The sequence below is a fragment of the Carassius gibelio genome, chromosome B17 (assembly GCF_023724105.1).
Source record: "Carassius gibelio isolate Cgi1373 ecotype wild population from Czech Republic chromosome B17, carGib1.2-hapl.c, whole genome shotgun sequence".
NCBI classification, from domain to species: Eukaryota; Metazoa; Chordata; class Actinopteri; order Cypriniformes; family Cyprinidae; genus Carassius; species Carassius gibelio.
This window is the reverse complement of record NC_068412.1, coordinates 7,448,339-7,467,448: the sequence shown is the minus strand read 5'-3', so window position 1 is coordinate 7,467,448 and position 19,110 is coordinate 7,448,339. Positions and strand designations below refer to the sequence as shown.

Below are 19,110 nucleotides of genomic sequence, written 5' to 3'. Positions count from 1 at the left end.
TCTGTACTGTGCACTCAAGTACTGATAGTTACCCCATCCCCTGGTGGGGATAGTTACTTGTAGTGCATTGCAATATTGTGTTACTCTCTAAAAAGTAACTAATTACGTTACTTATAGTTACAATTTATGGAAAGTAATGTGTTTCATTACTATTACTTATTTCTCTCATCATGGGGACAGGAGAGCTGTCAGTCAATAAATGGCAAAAAGAAACGTATTTTCTTTTCTTGTAAATTAAAAAGTAATTTGTTACTTTACTAGTAGCTCAAGAGTTCATAAGAAAGTATGATTAAGACTGGATGACAGGTATGTAGCATCATGCTAAAGTTTCACAAATGCCATTGCATAGTGCTAATTATGTAAATAGTTTACATGCATTCAACTGTGATTAACTCATCCCATTCGCAATAAGTCATCATTTAACAGGGGTTTACAACGATAAAGTGGTTAGTATTCATCTGGTCATGTGATTTCAATATGTCTGCCCCCATGAGGTGATCCGCTCCATGTAAAATAAAAAAAGCTTTTATAAAGCTACTCAAACGACTAGAGTCTTCATCTCATGTGAGTGTACATGATTTATTTATTTTTTAAGTACTATTCACTTCTTTGTATAAAAGTTTTTATTTATACTTTTAACTTTTAGATTAATTGACAAAGTCTCAATTTTTCCCTCCCTTTTCACACCTTTTTTTTCTGTTTGAATTGGGATGCAGTTTTGTCATTCATGTGTTGGCATGAAGGTGGCAGATCTCAAATCAAGGCAGCAGGACACATCTGTGTGCATGTCAGTCTAGAGAGAATATACAGTCCCCGGAGCATTAGAGCAAACTACCTAGGAAGCGCGTATGTCCACTGGTATGCATGTAAGTTTTTGCAGCCCATGTTCGCATGCTCAAAGACAGATTGACTGGCTTTAAGTCAAGGTCAGCCTGGATCATCAATTTCTTAGACTGGATTGTGTTAAGCGGTCAGTTAAAAGTGCCAGGAATCATAGACAGAGGGTGAACCACCTCCAGGATAAGGCTAAAAGTAGCCTATTGTTAGTATAATCTATTAACTACACACATCAAAAACCCGTTGTTTTAGGCAAGCACCAGATATTATGGAAGTCATGTAAAATGTTTTTAATATGACTGAATTTGTATTTAAAGGAATAGTTCACCCAAAAATGAAAATTCTGTCATTAAATACATTGTGGAACTCTCATGAACACGTGTCAAAGACTGACATGGTAAAGAAAGAAATAGTTGAATAAAGTTGTTATTTTTGGGGGGGAATGGTGATTGTAGCCCACCTGCCTCTCTCAGCCAATTGGTCACAGACTTTACAGATTCAACAGGTGTTTCTTGTTTTCTGCATCATGGATGATTTTAGCTCATCTGCTTTCAGACATGCAGGACAGATTTGTAATTTGTGTCTTTGTGTTTTTAATATGCTTACGTTTGTCTGGGTTGTATTTTTTTGTAAGTCTGTGCTGAGGACTTAAATGTGAATGGCTTAAAAGACAAAAGTGTGAAAACTGATTACGTGGTTTTTAGCTTCCCCACATCTTGGGTGCAGCCCAACACTGAAGTCCAACTTGTGAGCATTGTTTATTTGTCTTAGAATGACTAAATACTTTGTTTTCATACAAAACGTCCAAGTGCTTACATGCTGGAACACGACTCTCAGCGTTGACATTTCAAACTTCATATTTTCCATCCGTAGAAGTTTCAAGATTAAGAATCTTCATGATGCATCTCTTACCGCAAGTGATGAGGTTTCTCTTGAAGGCTGTTTAATGTGATGGATTTTCCAATAATCCTATCTTCAGTAATGCTTGTGTTAATTGTCAGGATTTCAGCAGTCATGGAAATATCAAGCTATTTTAAAACGGTGATTTTCAAGTCTAGAATACTTATGTTCATTAATAATATCTTTAAAAGGTCATGGAAATGGTATGGTAATTTCCATCGACTTTTTCTAGTTGTTCAGATTGAAAATATACAGTAGTTGGTATCTGAGAATTACATTTCTGTAAAAAAATTTTTTTGAAGGACATTCAGTGTTCATTGGTCTAAAAGTATAGGAAAAGTGTGGGAGTGTGTTTGGTGTCTTATTGTATGTGATTTTCCCATGATTTTCCCTTATATATAATTCAGTTTATGCATCCCCCCACCCCAAGCAACATATAATGAATTCAAGGTATTAAAAGTTCTCTTAGAATCAAATCCATGACATTACCATTGACATTCCCTAGAGTTATCTACTAAAAGTGTCCGTATTATAGCAAATATTGTGAATGTTTTGAACGTCAAGTGTGTGTAATTAGACATATCTGTATCTATATTGCAGAAGCTGGCCAGACGAAATGTCGGACTGAGAGGATTCAGGCTCTGGAACAGGCCAAGAGGCCACAGGAATCAATTTTTATCCCAGAATGCAATGACGATGGAACATTTGCCCAGGTCTGTCAGAGTTCCAGACCGCTGCACTTTATGTGTTGTTTCTGACATCGACAAATCTTTAAGCAAACCTACCTAGTGAACAAATTAGCCTTCCAATATCTTCCCCAGCGTCCCAAAAAAATCACACTTCCCTGTGTTTCTCATCAGTACGGCCATATAGGGAATTTGAATGGAATGTGTACATTAAATCGCATTTATAGACTCGCAGCCTCTATTTCACCTGCGCTGTACTTTGTTAAACAACGATCATCCAGTCCGCCTAAGCTTTTAATGCCTCATCGTTTATGAGAGCCATTTTTCACCCTGAATAATTGTATTCCCCCAGCGCAAGTGCTGGGACGTTTTGTGTGGGTCGTCCAGGAGATACAAGAGCAGTTACTGGAATTTCCTCTCACCTCTATCCGTCTGTATCTCCTCCAGGTCCAATGTCACACCCTCACAGGATACTGCTGGTGCGTGACGACAGATGGCAAGCCAGTCAGCGGCTCTTCTGTCCAGAACAAAACACCAGTGTGTTCAGGTACTGTATGTATGCAGATAGCATCTCTAGACGGTTTGCTTGGATTATCGCTTTGTGTTTAGGTCGTGCTGAAAAGCAGAACCACTAAGACATCAGGTGCCTCGGTCAAGAAGTCGTGCCTGTAGTCCATCACTTTCAGAGCCATTAGACTTTGTTTGATTTAAATTGTGCTCTTTGTTTTGATGGAGTCAGCGTGATGTTAAACTCTAGCCACCACACTGTTTAGTTTACTTCTACTGTGTTTGTGCATGGAACCAAGAGGTGATGGATAATATCCTGGAGGACTTAGGCTGACTCCGAAAGTTCATCCATTTCTCTCTCTACTTTTCGGGTTCTGCATTTCTGCTTTTCTCTCTTTCTGTCTCTTTCCAAATGCACACTCAATCAGTCTCTGTCTTCATCTGTTTCATTCTCAACCATTTTTTCCTTCTTCTCCATCATTGCTTTCTCATTCTCTCTTCATTGTATAACTGCTTTCAGCGGAGGGTTGGAATGAGGGAGCTTTTCTCTTCTTAAATGAATGGGAACACTTTGCTCTAATGGCCATGATTGTTCTGTTGGAGATAACACCACCGTCTCCTGCCAGAACTGGATCACATTATGATTGGAGCACCTGGTTGTAGTTTTTTATTTTAGTGTCTTGACATTTTATGATTACATGCTATATTATGCTTACCTAACTTTGATGCTACATTTCACCTAGCTTTCTGGATGACACGTCCAGCTGTCACTTGTCAGGTTATTTTTTTTTTTCTTGTTTTTGTTTTGTTTTTTAGCATTTCTGCACCACTAGTGGCACCAAACAGAATTGCAAAATGATATACAGGAAGTCCATGCTGTTGTTCAAATCAATGTTATTATATTAGGCCACTCAGATTGACAGCAATATGTCATTAGCAACACAGAGTCACAGGCTTCTATTAGAATAACATGCTATCATACTTTTTCTGTAGTATGCAGTGTGCACAGTATACTTTAACTTTAATATCTTCATGAATGGAAACAAATGGATTACTATTACACTTGCAAACATACTACAGTATAACATCCCAGTATAACATCCCAAACTGCAATGCACCCAACTTTACCTATCATTTCCATTGTAAGAATTAAACCAGAAATAATAGAGTGCTGCTGTTTTTATGTATTTTTGTAAGCAAACCCAAAGTTAGCGTCACCCTGGTTCCCTCTGAGAACCCAATTATATTTTCCCATTGGAGAATTTTTGACAACTCTTCCAGTCTTTTGCGAAAGCTTGATTTACAATAGTTTGCAAGAATGCAGTTTTAAACATTGTAAAAGTGAAGAAGATGTGTTTATCTGTTCAGCTTGTTGATGTTTAAAGGGATAGTTCACTCAAAAATGAAAATTCTGAAGACATTTCGTTCACACAAATTAAGATATTTTTGGTTAAATCTGAGAGCTTTCTGATCCTACATAGACAGCAACACATCGTAGCTTTATAAAATAACGGCTAAACCACTGATGTCACATGGACTATTATAATTATGTCCTTATGACCAATGTGTTGTGTTGTTGTCTATGTAGTGTCAAAAAGCTTTAGTCAAAAACATGTTTTATCTATGAATGAAGGTGTAACGTTTTTGGAACGACATGAGAGTGAATAATTAATGACAGAATTTTCATTTTTGGGTGAACTAACCCTTTAAAGTCCCTGCATTCCCATTAACCCACTTGTTAACAACCACTTTCAGCATTTTTTGAGGGAATTATTGAAAGTTTCTCAAAATTTATCAACTTTTAAGTTTTTTACTGTCTAATTCTTGTTTAATATGTTCCTAGATTTTCCCCCTGTTGCTTGTTGTCCTGCATAAGATTCTGCTTTGCAATTTTAATGTTGTATCATTCAAAAGTAAGTGATTTACATTGAAGTGTCAACCAGTGGTGTGTTGCAATAACATCACACCCAAATGAATTATTTGGCTTCAAACTTGGCCCAGTGTTCTACATCTCATGAATGTTCAAAAGATGGACCAGTCCTGTCCCAGAAATGAGTGAATCCCATGAATCACCACTTAAGTGAAATGTCTTGCACACGTTTGCAGGAAACTTCCGTGAATTTATGGGAACTCATGCTGGGACAAGTGGATTGTCAGGTAGTAAATTTCATTCCAAATAGCCCTTTTGTACAAAGTTGTCTTTCTCTCCAGCATTTTAATTGGTTTAACTATCTAATCTTGAATTTATGCATGCTTTTAATCCTGAGCGTTTGCACGTATTTGGATCAATGTGATTGTTGATTGTTTGTACATAACTACCCCCTCCTCAATGCATTTAATCTTTTTTTTGTGTCACACTGAAGTGTGTTTTATTCATGGATTCTCAATCCTGGAGATTTGTCTTGCTGCAGAAATTAGTTTCAACACAAATTAAACACAACAAGCTTATCATAAATATCTAAACGGATGTCTACACAGTGGGCTTTGTCATGACATCAAAAAAAAAACATATTTTAGTACAATTACAATATAAATACTCAAAACAATTGCTTAAAAGCTAGTGTGTTAGAACAAGGTTGGAACTATATTCTGCAGGAAGGTGTGTCTACAGTATCATTGCCAATTACAATAACAGTAATTAATAATAATAATATAATTCATAATTAAGAATAATGATAATGAATAATGGATCTTAGTAATTGTAACCATTTTTGTGGTGATTTTCACTACCTAAATAAAATATGCAATTATTATATTTATTTATTTATTTATTTATTTATTTATTTATTTATTTATTTATTATCTGCTATGAATTTAATGCACTCAACACCTGGAATAACATGGGGTTGACAGTACAGGAAACTTAATTTCTAGATAATAACATTTCAGCAGTGAAAATGTTGGTTTCAGAGTGGTCTGTTGGAATTTTGGAAGGTCTTTTATTTGTTTGTTCTTGAACTGATTCCTGTTTCTCTTATATGTGTAAGATAAGATGTCATTTGTACCACTTGTATCACTTGCATTTTGTAATCTTTTGTATGACTTTTCTAATGCATGCTGTGTTCCTACAAGTGCAAGTTGTACATATTTTAACCTGTTCTCCCAAAGTTGAGTGGTTACTAAAATGCATTGCTAAAGTCGAGTAAACATTCTGCTCTCTCTTCAAAGGGTCAGTAACCGATAAGCCACCAGGACCTCCTAGCTCTGGCAGAAAAGGTGAGTTGAATTTCGCAGGATTGTGAGTGTGTGTGCTTATGTATGAGAGATATTGAAAGCTAACAAATCAGGACATTAACCTGCACTATTACTAAATGTTGCGTTTCTTGCCTCGTTTTATTTATGTAGGATTAAATGTGTCCACACATTCAAAAATATGTCAACTGTTGCCTCATATTTCTCTGACATGTTCATTGGCCTGACTCTGACTCAACTTTCTGTCAAGCTTTTACTTCAGACTTAAGTTTCTCTAAGGACCGTAAAGTATGAAAACCTATTCCAGTTGTTCCATTTAACAGCCAGTGTAAGAACTTAGCACACATCAAAGGCTGGGCTTTGCCAAAGCCCCACCAGTCTCTGTTACAGCAGTGAAATCTCAAACAGCTAATATAGATGTTAACAGCAGCAATGGCAGGCACCTACTTATATGGGCCCTAACTCAGGAAAGCCAGATTGTCATTTACAGGTCCCGAGGGTTGTGTATAGGGGTTTGAGAGTACCTTTAGGTTAGTATCGCAGGGGTGGGAGAAGGTTGTGTTGGGAATGTGAGATAGGGTTTTTGTATGGAGTTTGCCTGTGTTCTTTTCAGATCTTGTTTCACCTTTTCTGCACTGGGCTGCAATCAAGACAAAGTGCATGTGCAACAGATGTTTATGTCACCAGCAGGTGGACGGTGGTTGTGTGACACTGTATGTGAGTCTCAAATATTCATCGTAGGGTTTAGGATTATAAATGCCATTCACACTTTTGATAGCATAATTGATCTTTAGCAATAAATACAAAGTTCTGTCATGAAACTCTAGGTCTAACTCAATCTGATATAATCACATCATTATTTACGCAGTGCAGCTGATTGGTTCTTTTTGTACCAGCAGCCAGTAAGCCTGATGCTTAACATTCAAATACTTGGCTATAGTCCTTGCTGTAGAAGTTGCAGTGTGCTTCAGAAACCCTCCCCCTTCCCCAGCTCCACCTGTATGGATCTGCAATGGGGTGATTTCATGTATGTTATAAATGGGGGTTATTTTATGGATGTTACATGTGCAGTTTTTTTTTTACATGCTCACAGCAGCATGTCTGTGAATGTATTGGCAGCAGCAAGTCTCCGTATTTGTTCGGCCGCAGCAGCAGCCGAGTAGCAGATCTATTCCACCAAGACCAAACTCATTAACTTTGCTATCTATATTACCATGCTAAACTCTTAGAGAGTTGTCATGACAGAACTATAAACCTTTTGAGAAATACCTACAATAAGTTGTGAGGTTGTTAAAGGTAAAGATTCTTATCAGTTATTGTATTTTATGCTTTAAAGCTACAAAATCACATGTAGTTGGTTAGTCTAGCTTGTCTGAATGCAAAAGAACATATTTAGAAACATTTCTCAGTGGCTACATTTACACACACAATTTTTGGTTCAATCGGACTGAATTCATTCCGATTGATGAATCTGATTGTAGTGTTTACATGAACGCAAAAATAAAGTGATTGAGTTGATGTGCGCGTTTATACAGTATGTCTCAAGCTTCTAATCGGAAATTGATGTCTTTTTTTACATGCGCACACTGCACAAATATAGTTTCTCACTGTTTGCACATAATTACCACTCTTCTACATGATTTCTTTATTTGTTTTTAACAGCAGAAATAATATTTTTCCATTTATATATAGGCTACATATAAACTGCTGTGCCATGCTGCTCATAAATAAATAAAAAAAAAATACAAAATTGCCCCTCCGGGTCGCCTGTGGATGAGTATCCAAAACAAGGTTGTCTTGCTCCACTTCACAGTTGCCGCGCGAAAAGAGTTATATAATGACAGGACATGCATTTATACAACACTTTATTCAAAATTAAGAACCGCTTGTTCCGCGCGTCATACGTCATTACATTATCTCTACGTCATTGCACATGCGCAGTCCTTTTAGTTTCGTGTTTCAATCCGATCAAGTGTTTACGTTCATTCTCAATCATATTAGAAGAGGAATATTCCACCCACAATCCGATTTAAATTTCATTCCGTTCGAGCTCAATCGGATCAATTAAGGTGTATTACATGAAGGCTTTTCAGTCCAATTGAGCCGTCAATCCGATTACAAATGGATAATTTGTTTTTGCACGTAAACATAGCTACTGATGGAAACATCCTCTAAAGTAGGGGTCATCAAACTTGGTAGAGCCAGTGTCCTGCAAAGTTTAGCTCCAACCCTAATCAAAAACACCTGAACTAGCTAATCAAGGTCTTGCTAGGTGTACTTGAATCTTCCAGGCAGGTGTGTTGAGGTAAGTTGGAGCTAAACTCTGTCTAAAACTGGTGTTCTGGTGATTTGTGCTACCCTTTCAGTTTTTACTACCCCCCATTAAAAGAGATGGTAGCATTTGACACGCAAAAAAATGCTTCCTATCAGATTTAGCTTCAAGCATGATATTAATGTGGTGTGAGGCTTTATTAATCTGTATACCTACCCCAACCCTAAAACGACCCTTATAGTATTACAAATATAGTGTTGGTAGCATAATCTGATAGGTAGCATTATTTGTTCCATATTTATCCTCCAGGACAGGGTCTGGTAAACCAAGCTCTAAAGCCTAAAGCACAATAGTGATTTAACATTTGCAATTCTAAATTCACTACAGGTGAGAGAATTCATTGTAATTTTTAATTACTAATAACTGAAGTTGGTTGGTTTGATTTAAGGTGTACAATTTTCTTACTGAAATTATTAAGTGGCTGTCAGTGTTGCTCTTAACCACAGAACAAATTATCTGACTTAGATGTGAAAATAGCTTTAAAAATATATTTTGACAGAGAGATCATATTACTGCTGCATCAGCACATATAAACATTTATTTTAAATGTAAACAGTGGACAGGGAAAGATAATTGTCACATTGACTGTAATTGAGTACAGCGAACTACATGTATTCTATGAACTGGTTTCACTGCCACCTTATTGTGGCTTTAGCACTGTGGCTTTGGCCCCTCGACTGCCGGGGCCTACAATGCTGTGAGCCACAAGGGAATCAGCCAGAATGCAATAGAGCAGAAGTGGGTAAGTACTGTAGGACATTTGACATTTCTCATTTATCATGAGAACTTTGAGTGTAAAATAATCCACTATTGCCTTTTTATACATTTGAATTAGCATTTATCTAAACAATATGTATGTGAAAGCTAATTTGTGCATTCTGATAGATGTGTGTGTGTGTCTTTTACTGATTGGATGAACACTGTAATTTATCTGTGTTTTCTCACTTGTTATTTCCTCACTTTGTATCTTCTATCCCTCACCCACTTTGTTTTCTGTGCTATTGGCCGGGCCATGTGCAAATCCCAATCATTCAACAGTTGTGGAGAGTAGATTGTATTAACCTCAATAATGGTAGTCTCTTTCCGTTTCTTTCTCACCCTCAATCCAGATGATGGCTCCAAGCCCACACCAACCATGGAGACGCATGTTGTCCCAGACGGTGACGGTAAGTTCGGACCCCATGCAAAAATAAGCAACACAGGCAACACAAAAACAAAACACGAGTCTTGCATTTATGGATATGACTGATTACAAGTGCAAATCAATTTTATGTTGTGTTTTAAACAGAGATTACAGCTCCAACGTTGTGGATTAAGCAGCTGGTGTACAAAGAGAACAAACAGAACGGTTCAATCAGTAGGAAGCCAGGTCAGAATCTCTATCTTTCTGTCTGTCTGTCTTTCTATGGTCATCGTCCATGTGTAAATCTGATATTCTGATATATCAAATTCAGTTGTCTCAGAACAGACATGCCTGTCTACAGCTGATTTGATTTATTTTACATACAATTGGAAAGAAAATCCCTTAAGTCTATTTCCTTCGCAGAGCAGAAATGACCGAAAACAGAGCTTTGTTGACATATACAAGTCTGCCGGCTAACCTACATAACACTACAGAAATATTTAAAGCAGCGCCATTGCAGCATCCAAGTCTGTGCATTCAGGCTCACTTGATTGTGCAACGGTTCTGTTCCAGTTTTAGATTTAATATTCAGCGTGTCCAGGGACGAGAAACCTAACACCAGTAGAATTACGGCGCCCCTCTTTCTCTGTTTGTCTCAACTCTCCTCTGTGTAATTTGTTTAGCTTTCTGTGTCTCCTTTACAATTTCCTTCAAATGAGTCGAGCACCCTCTGGGCATGCTCAGCCAACTCCGTCAAGCTCTGTGAGGTTTTTGGGCAGTGCGGTTGAGAGGTAGAGGGATCTGAATTTTTGTAGCACAGGAAGAGAGCACATTTCATGACCGAGGGCAGAGAAATGTGTGTGTGTGTGTTGTGTGTGTATATGCAGTTCCAGTGGTATTCCTTTGTGTACTTATTGCCTGTGTGGCCTGTAATTGGTAGACATTGAAAAATAATCTATTTATTGCACCAGAAAAAAAAAAAAAGACAAAATTTTGACAAAAGATTTTCTGTGTTGAAGGAAACACTTACCTTGAGCAGACAAGTTGTATATCTTCTCTGACAAGTCTTTGGAACGCTTCAGAGTCTCCTACTGTGACCAATTAGCATCTGTTGCACATCAACACTCTTCAACAAGAATAGCAGATCCACGGTCATCACATGGGTGCTTTTGGTGCAGAAGCGACCGAGTTGGGCTGCACCGTTGCTGCTCTTGGGAGCTTGTTTGGGATCTGGAGTAAATTGAAACACTTGGGATGTTGCTTTTGCTGCTAAAGTAAATCTCGGAGAAAGCCAAGTTTCCATCTCTCGGTGCATTGTGGGTGGTACGCATCAGTTAGATCTTTCACACATCAACTCGTGCAGTTATAAATGTGAACATGCTCATCTAAGGTGAGATAAATGGTGTGCTTCTAAGGTAATTGCGGTTGTGGTCTCCATTAAACAGAACAAGCATGGTTATCACAGTGTCACTTTAGATTTGGGGGTGGTGATATTAAGGGTTTGAACTAGCTACTGTATACATATGTCTCTGTGCCTTCAAATACAGATAACACTTGGCAAAACAGATCTGTAGAATTACATAGACACCACAGGTCTCTTAAAAAAGGATTTTAACCCCAGGGTGACTTTACCAAAAAGTGGTCTTTTTTCCACAAACATAGGGCTGTGCAAAAAATCAAATGGGATTTTCATGCACATCTAATCAGTAAATACGCTCCTTTATTTAGAAGTATCATCTACAGCACGTGTGTTCAGATCAGGGTTGCCAGGTTTTCACAACAAATCCTGCTCTGTTGGTTCTCAAAGATATTCCAAAACGAATTGCGATTCCAGGAGGTTCCCAGATAAAAAATACAAAAAATTGCTTCCCGGGGTTAAAATATACGTTTTGTTTTTAGCATGGTTGTCTTGGTAAAATTCGCATTTTAGGGGCTAAATATCTCGTTATTGGTATTGGGGTTGCTTCGAATCGCAGCCTTGGCAACACTGGTTCAGGTGGAGCGGCAGTTACGACACAGATCCGTAGTCTACCGACAACTAACACAAAATCGCTTTCAAAATCGACAAAGAATCGCCACCGATTTTAAAATCGATTGTCAGTGAATTACGGCTCTGTGTAGTAAATGCCAACCAATGTTGCCAAGTCTGTGGTTGTTTTTCAAGTCCGCAGGTCGAAGCGACAATACCAATAAGCACGTCCTGATTTTGCCAAGTCCGATGTGTTCCTAGGTCAACATATTTTGTTGACCCTGGAACAACATTTTACTCCAAAAATATATTCTTAACCATATCCCTACACCTAAACCTAACCTTAACCATGAGTAATCCCTAAAATCAGAGGAAATGATAGATGAATGACACTGATGTACAAGCACCAAACACTGATTTTAAGCATAAACTTCACAAAATCTATAAACTGGTTCTTCAAATCTGATTGGTTATTCACAATGCTGTTCCAGGGTCAACTACGATGTTGTCCCAGGAACATGTCTCACTTGGTAAAATCAGGTTAGGCATACCAATAACGTGATATTTAGCCCCTAAAATGCGAATTTTACCAAGGCAACCATGCCATAAAACTTACATTTTAACCCCGGAAAGCAATTTTTTATCGGAGAACCTCCTGGAAACGCGATTTGGCTAGTTTTGGACTAGTTTCGAAAAGCAACTGGGCAGGATTTGTTGTGAAAACCTGGCAACCCTGATCTGAACGCACGTGCTGCAGATATACTTTTATTTACACTAGCGTCTTTACTGATGAGATGTGCATGAAAATCGCATTCGATTTTTTGCACAGCCCTACACAAACATCACATAGCTCTTTGTGCCTATACATGATTGAGCTGAAGAAAACTTGTTTTTTAATCACATCATTTAAAAAGATCACCATTGACAGCAAAATAATAATAATTTCTAACCTCACGCAAAGGGTCACAAACACCTTATTATAAACCTTTCTATCCCCTTTGTGTAGCATGTTAAAATAAAAAAAAATAAAAAACATGGTGCCCACCTTTCCTCTTCTGGCCCATCATACCCTCTTCTGTTACTCTATGAGTTCCGAATGCATAAATCCAAGAATGGAGTGATTACTTACCCCACAGCTGAAAACAATTGGAGGGACAGCAGAAGAAAGAGAGAGTGAGATATATGCATCTTAAAGAGAAAACGAGAGAGAGAGAGAGAGAGAGAGAACGCTGTGTTTATAGGAGGCTGATAAGTTTGAGTTTCAAGCTATTTTGTTTGGCCAGATCTTGGCACGATGAAATGCATGAGGCTCTGATTTTCAGCGTGATAGTGAGGAAATCAGCAGAGTTTACCTACAACATACCACGCATAAACTAATCAATACCAGCCTGTAAACACTGAGAGGGAACCACAGCAAAGTGTTCTGAGGAACAATGAGCAATGAGGTCTCACCTCGGCTGTGCTCTCACTTATGTCTGTTAGTTTAAACAGAACTCATGCGACTCACTTCTTGGAACAACAAGGGACAGAATGCTTAAATATGACTGTATTCCGAAAAGAGAGGAGGAACTGGGTTAAGTTTTACGTGCAGATTTTAAAAAAAAAAGAATGCATAACAAAAACGTGACGCAAATAGGATTAAATGGGATCTGAGACTGTCCTTCCTTTTCTGTCTTATTTTATTGTATTAGGGCGAGAGAGAGAGAGAGAGTGAGAGAGAGAGTAAAAAACTATTTTCTTTTGGGAATCCCAGCTGCTTGGCGCCAGTATACCCTCGCTACAATAAACAGTGCTAAATAATTTAGATATGAAGGAACCTTGGCGGGAAGCACAGGAGTCATGGACTCTGCCGTGAACACTTGAGTGCGGATTGTGAGCCCATCTCTGAAAAAGAGGACATATTAATACTCTGATGGCTAACTTTTCCTCGTTCCTTGTCGTTGCAGTCAGGTTCCACTTAAAACACACCAAGCCTTGTTCCCGATCACGCCAACGCTGTCAGTCCTCTTACCAGAACTATTTATAATGAAGACAAAAGCAAAAACAGCAGGATTTGGTTACACTGAACAGGGTTGTAGCTCATGGATTTCATTTTGAGGTTCAGACGAACCCTGACTGGGTAGTGCCGTTCTCCTCTGTTTAATTCTCTTACACTCCAGATCTTGTCCCACCTCAGTACATAGTTAATTAATACATTATATTAAAATTAAATTACATTTATGCATTTAGCAGACGCTTATATCCAAAGTGACTTACAGTGCATTCAGGCTATCAATTTTTTCCTATCATTAAAAATAACACATTTGATGACATATCTCTTATTCACTTCCTATTTATGTGAAGATTGTTGTTTCCAGTCCAGGCTAATTGGAAATATGTGCCTGCGGCAACATTTCTGCAGAATGATATTATGCTTTTTGCACATTTTGTGACACTTTAAAAGTGAAATGTCCAGTAAGTAATTAAAGCACATTCAGTTCAATCTGAAACAGATGAATGTGAATCGGGCTACTTTTTATTGCATCAGTTGTTGTATGTATTATGGTAGATCGAGAATAAAAGGTCCGGTTAGTGTCCCTAAAGTGTAAATGCTATATCACATATGAAAAAAAAGTATCATCTACACTGAACCTTACACTAAATCTAAACAATAGTGGTACTGAAAGCAAATGTGGGATACAAAAGCTGTTGTTGTTGTTGTACCAGGTGATCTACCGTGCAAGTTTACTACATAAGAATAGCTATAAATGGTGTATGGAGCTGGTTATATGATGCATAACATTAATGTATTAAAATGTTTTAGATCTTTTGTAATGGTACATTTTTGGAGTTTTGAAGAATGCAGGTAGGTATATTTTTGTTCAATTTCCATCCCTTGTTAACATTCCAAAAATAAGAAATCAAATTAAGGAAGAAGAAAGAAAAGAGACTTCAGAGAGTTTTGTATAGCTTATGCATCGGTGCAATCTAATAATTAACAGCTTGAGTGTCCCAAGCTGTCGTGCCGAGGGGAACGGTGGTTCTGATAACTGTTCTTGCGGCATGATGTTGACTAAACATCCAAAATGACACAAATCAGTAGTGCTAAAAAGCTCTTCAGCACCACACTAGCTGGATTAGCCTCAACATGTGGTGCTGTTATACTTGGCACAGTGCACTACAAGTGAGCAATGTACTAAATGGATTTCAGCATAAATAGAGATTTATGAGACAAGGCGTTAAAACATTTAAAAGGACATCTCTCAAATGTCATTTATGTTAATAAATACAGGGAAATCGAATACTAATGGCTCAGAGAACTTCAGAAAAGGGGCGAAGATACCTCTTGATAGTGTTTAAGTCAATTCTGCATTGGTTAATTTTCACAAATTTAGTAGGTTTTATCGCAGCTAAAAGGGTTTTGTCTATTCTGGCCACTAGGGGCAATCACATAAGGATGCCAGAAAAGAACAAGCTATACTTATAAGGATAAATCTATCGATATCTCTAACAGGAAGACTGGAATCACATTGACAGTTGCCGTGTCTTATGCTATTCCTCTCATAATTGGAAAGTTTCCATGTGGTGTCTCTATTTATGCTTAGTGATTGTGGTACCTTGTACTTGCTTAATATTGATGGACTACAGATGTTAGAACCGTTTTTACCCCGACGTTGACAGAATTTCAACTATTATACTGTAGGAGGCACATGCTATGAAAGAGTTTTGAATTCCCAAATCAAAACAATGTGAAGAGGCAGACACAAGTAGTCACGTATGTAGGCAGACGCATATGTAAAATAAAGCAATCGTCACCAAATATTAAAAGTCAAAACTGCCTAACATTGCTGCATTAAATTTCAACACACAAAGTGGTTTAGGACTGTGCAAGCTTTGGGGGTGTTAATGGAAATGATCTACATCATCTATGTTTTGATCTTCTATCTGATTCCGAAGCGGACACAGTCTTTGACAAAAAATTTTCAGCTTCTTGTTTTAATTAAAAATAAATAAATAAATAAAATATGACAGTTGCCAGTATTCAAGAGTTGATTTAAAACATGTATAAAGCTAGAATTATACATTTTATTTTGTTCAAAATCAGAGGCTCTGTTCTTTCTTTATGCACGTATTCAAACTTATAGCATGTTTAACAAAATATTCTGGGAACCATGAAAGTTTTGTGAATATTATAAAAAAATGCTGGCGGGGAAAGAGTTATAAAGGATAGTGAAAGACTGGTAAGCCGTATTTGAACTATACTGTCTGATACAAGTTATTTCTGTGTATTGAGTGTGTTTCTCATGGTTTTAGAGAAAGTTCCCTCTTGTGACCAGGAGAGGCAGACCGCTCAAGATGAGGCTCAGCAGAACCCGCGGGAAGCCATCTTCATCCCTGACTGTGGCTTGCAGGGCCTCTACAAGCCAGTCCAGTGCCATCAGTCCACTGGTTACTGCTGGTGTGTGCTGGTGGACACTGGGAGACCCATACCTGGAACCTCTGCAAGGTAAGACAGAGTCATTTTGTAATGGTACCATTAGCGCTGCCTCTGCCTGTTATTTGTGCCTGTTATAACCTCATTATTTATATGACATGTTTCTGGATGAGCTTGCAATGCTCTAAACATCTCAAAATGCTTTAAGTATTGCAGTCATCAGTAATGCAATCCATTGTAACTGATTAGTTTAGTTGTGGAACGTTATGACAATTGGCTTTCCCTCCAAACCACAAAGTTTTACTTTTCCATGAGCGAAGCTGTCAGTGCTGAATTTTGTTTAGAAAGGACTCGAATTTAAAGTGTGACACGTCCTGGTGTGTTTCTACCCATTACGAGCCCTGATTTATTTTCCACTTTAGAAGATGTGCTCTGAACGTGTAAATTGCTCTCTTTTTGCTTTGGAAATATTGAGAAGGTTTAGCCAAATTTTTCTAGCTGAACGAAATTTTCAATTTGCATTCAGGCACTGAGCCCATGCTGCCTCTGTATCATGCTGAGACAGCTTGATCTTTTGGCTAGATGTTCTGGTAATTTCCGTTAAATGCTATTTTTTTTTTTTTTTTTTATTTTTTTATGTTATGTTCTTGTGTGAGGCTGCAGTGTGATGCATTCTTATGTCTGTCTCACTCAATTTTGAGTGCAATTTTGTGTAATAAAAACCTGTGAACCAAATCTAATCAAAACAATGAAATTGATTACTTGGTGGTTGTAATTTCTACATTTGTTTGAATAGCTGTGTTAACCAAGACTGGACTTGTATGGCTGTGTTCTCTTTATATTTATTTATTTATTTATTTTGAGGACTTGTTACAGTGAATGCCAAGCTCTGCACTCTCTACTAATAAATAACAAAAGAAAATGTGCATGGTCCTTTTTAATGAAGATTTGGTTTCAGTGTCCAAAAAGTTGATACAATGGGGTCACTATGGTTTTCTTAGTGGTTGTAGGCACATTTCTAAGTATTTTCTAGGAGGCTGTGCCTTGTTGGTTGCCTACTGCATCAAGTCAGAAGAATCCATAAGAGTCCAAATTCTGTGTGATATTCTTGCATCCAGATATGGCTTAGTAAATATTGAAAAAAAAAGTGGAGAATTTTATAAGCATTTATAAGCATTGTAACGGAGTGCCTCATGTTTGTGTTCTCCATCAGGTATATGAAACCAGAATGTGACAGTGCAGCTCGTTCTCGAGACTCAGAAATGGAAGATCTTTTTAGAGACAGAGATCTGACAGGTGAGCCGAACACTTGATGAGTTGTGTCCCAATTTGCATGCCTGCACTCTATTCTACAACAATTGGAAGTATAAACAGTGCAAGTCATCACAAGACCACTTTGATCAACAAATTCCAACAAGAAGTGTACTTCAATAACCATATGATGTACTCATTTTAAAAGGAAAGCACTTGGAAAAAATCTAAGTCCCTATTATGCACCTGGCACAACACAGCGCTAGGTGCGACTCTCTGGTTTGTCACTCTGTTTATATACATAAGCCCCTTTCACACTTCAATATGGCAAATACACGGGTAAAGTGTTCCGGCAATTGTTGCCGGGTCGCTAGATTTTGCACTTTCACACTGCCATTGATTACTCGGGATATGTGCGTGCTTTCACACACAACCCATAAAGATCCCGTAACGACACGTGACATCAGGGCGTGACGTGTAACGTACGAGTCGAAAACGTTAGGCACGTTATACTTTCACTGAAGCAAGCAAACGATCTCAGTGTCAGCGCGGAAAGTGAGGAACTAACTGATCTCTGCTTCATTACAGTTAGCACATATTTTTCCGTCGCGAACGTTGATCTTCCTTCAAAAGAGCCGGTAAAAGAGTTGCGCGATAACATGCATTAGATCTGGCTTTTGTTCACACAGCACTCATCCCGGGTTGAACCCGGCAATGTTACTAGGTCCCCGACCCGGGTTCAATGCCGGAATCAATCCCGGGACATGTTTGCTTTCACACAAGGCGACCTGGCAATGTTCCGGCAATATGCCGGGTCTGATGTGCAGTGTGAAAGGGGCTATATTGTTTCTAAAATATTTTGATTCCTTTCCCGATTGCTAGTTAATACAGTGTGCCAGTCATTTATTAGCATTATTAACTATTGGCCCACTCTTTAGTTCTTTTGTTTGCTTCATCTGTTGGTTGGCTAACTTGTTCATAATTTCATATTCCTTTTCCAGGACAGTATACCAAAAATACAGATTTGTATTCATTTAAATGCTATTGACTGTTATCTGACTAGCAATTAGCAAATTGTGGTTAATTTCTGCTATCTAGCTAAAGCCTATTGATTATTTTGTTGTATGTGCAATAATGATTGATGTTGCTAATATGTTTCCTTGCCCTTAAATAGGTGTTTATTGTATATTTTCATTTTCTTGATTATTTTGCTTACAAAAAGTACCTTGTATTCTTGCTAATGATGTTTGACAAATGGTTACAGGATTACAGGACAAGTACAAGAACATGCAGCACCACATGTTAGCATTTAAAGGTTGTTTTCCCTTGAAATATTAGGCTTTTGCTCATTCCAGTTTGTTCCTTGGTTCCTCGCTTCTTTCCCTTTCATTTAGAATTTCATTGTAACTCCTTTTTAATTCCCCATCTGGTAAATTTACAGAGTAAAACATGGCTCCTGACTGGGCAACAGATGTGTGGTGTAGTTTATGACGGTGTGGACCACTGGGGAGGACAGCAGCAGGGGGCCGAGAGGCGCTGTCAGTGCCTCGGGACTTCAGTGAAATTATTTTTATGTACTCTACTTGAGTGCTACCTGGAACCAAAACAAAGAATCTTGGTTTCATCCTTTCAACACAGAAAAAGCACACATTTCCACAGGCCAAATTCCATTACAAGACCTACCTGTAGCATCATACTAGTGCAAACAAACAAACTCAGGGCTACATGTGCTGGATACAGTATGGGAAGTTTGTCAAGATGAGTCTGATTCCATATGTTCTGATTTAACACTTGGGCTGAGAAGCACTGAGCCGGCACGTCATCACACTTGTCCAAACCATACAGATTCTAATTGGAGTCACCTGGTTAGCCACAGGGCCCCACCTCCCATACTGCCTT

At 38.1% G+C, this 19,110-nt stretch overlaps 1 protein-coding gene across 7 annotated transcripts in view; it reads left to right on the top strand.

Moving 5' to 3' along the window:
- Positions 1-19,110, top strand: part of smoc1 (SPARC related modular calcium binding 1) — a 48,367-nt gene that overhangs the window by 14,157 nt on the left and 15,100 nt on the right. For 4 of the 7 annotated variants that reach the window (XM_052580288.1, XM_052580286.1, XM_052580289.1 and 1 more), the window contains exons 4-11: positions 2,338-2,450; positions 2,871-2,970; positions 5,037-5,087; positions 6,099-6,146; positions 9,531-9,620; positions 9,743-9,823; positions 15,840-16,032; positions 17,174-17,256. In XM_052580288.1, the coding sequence (XP_052436248.1) occupies positions 2,338-2,450; positions 2,871-2,970; positions 5,037-5,087; positions 6,099-6,146; positions 9,531-9,620; positions 9,743-9,823; positions 15,840-16,032; positions 17,174-17,256 (759 nt within the window). The remainder of the gene's footprint in view (positions 1-2,337; positions 2,451-2,870; positions 2,971-5,036; positions 5,088-6,098; positions 6,147-9,530; positions 9,621-9,742; positions 9,824-15,839; positions 16,033-17,173; positions 17,257-19,110) is intronic. The other 3 variants (XM_052580290.1, XM_052580292.1, XM_052580291.1) reach the window with 3 other exon arrangements.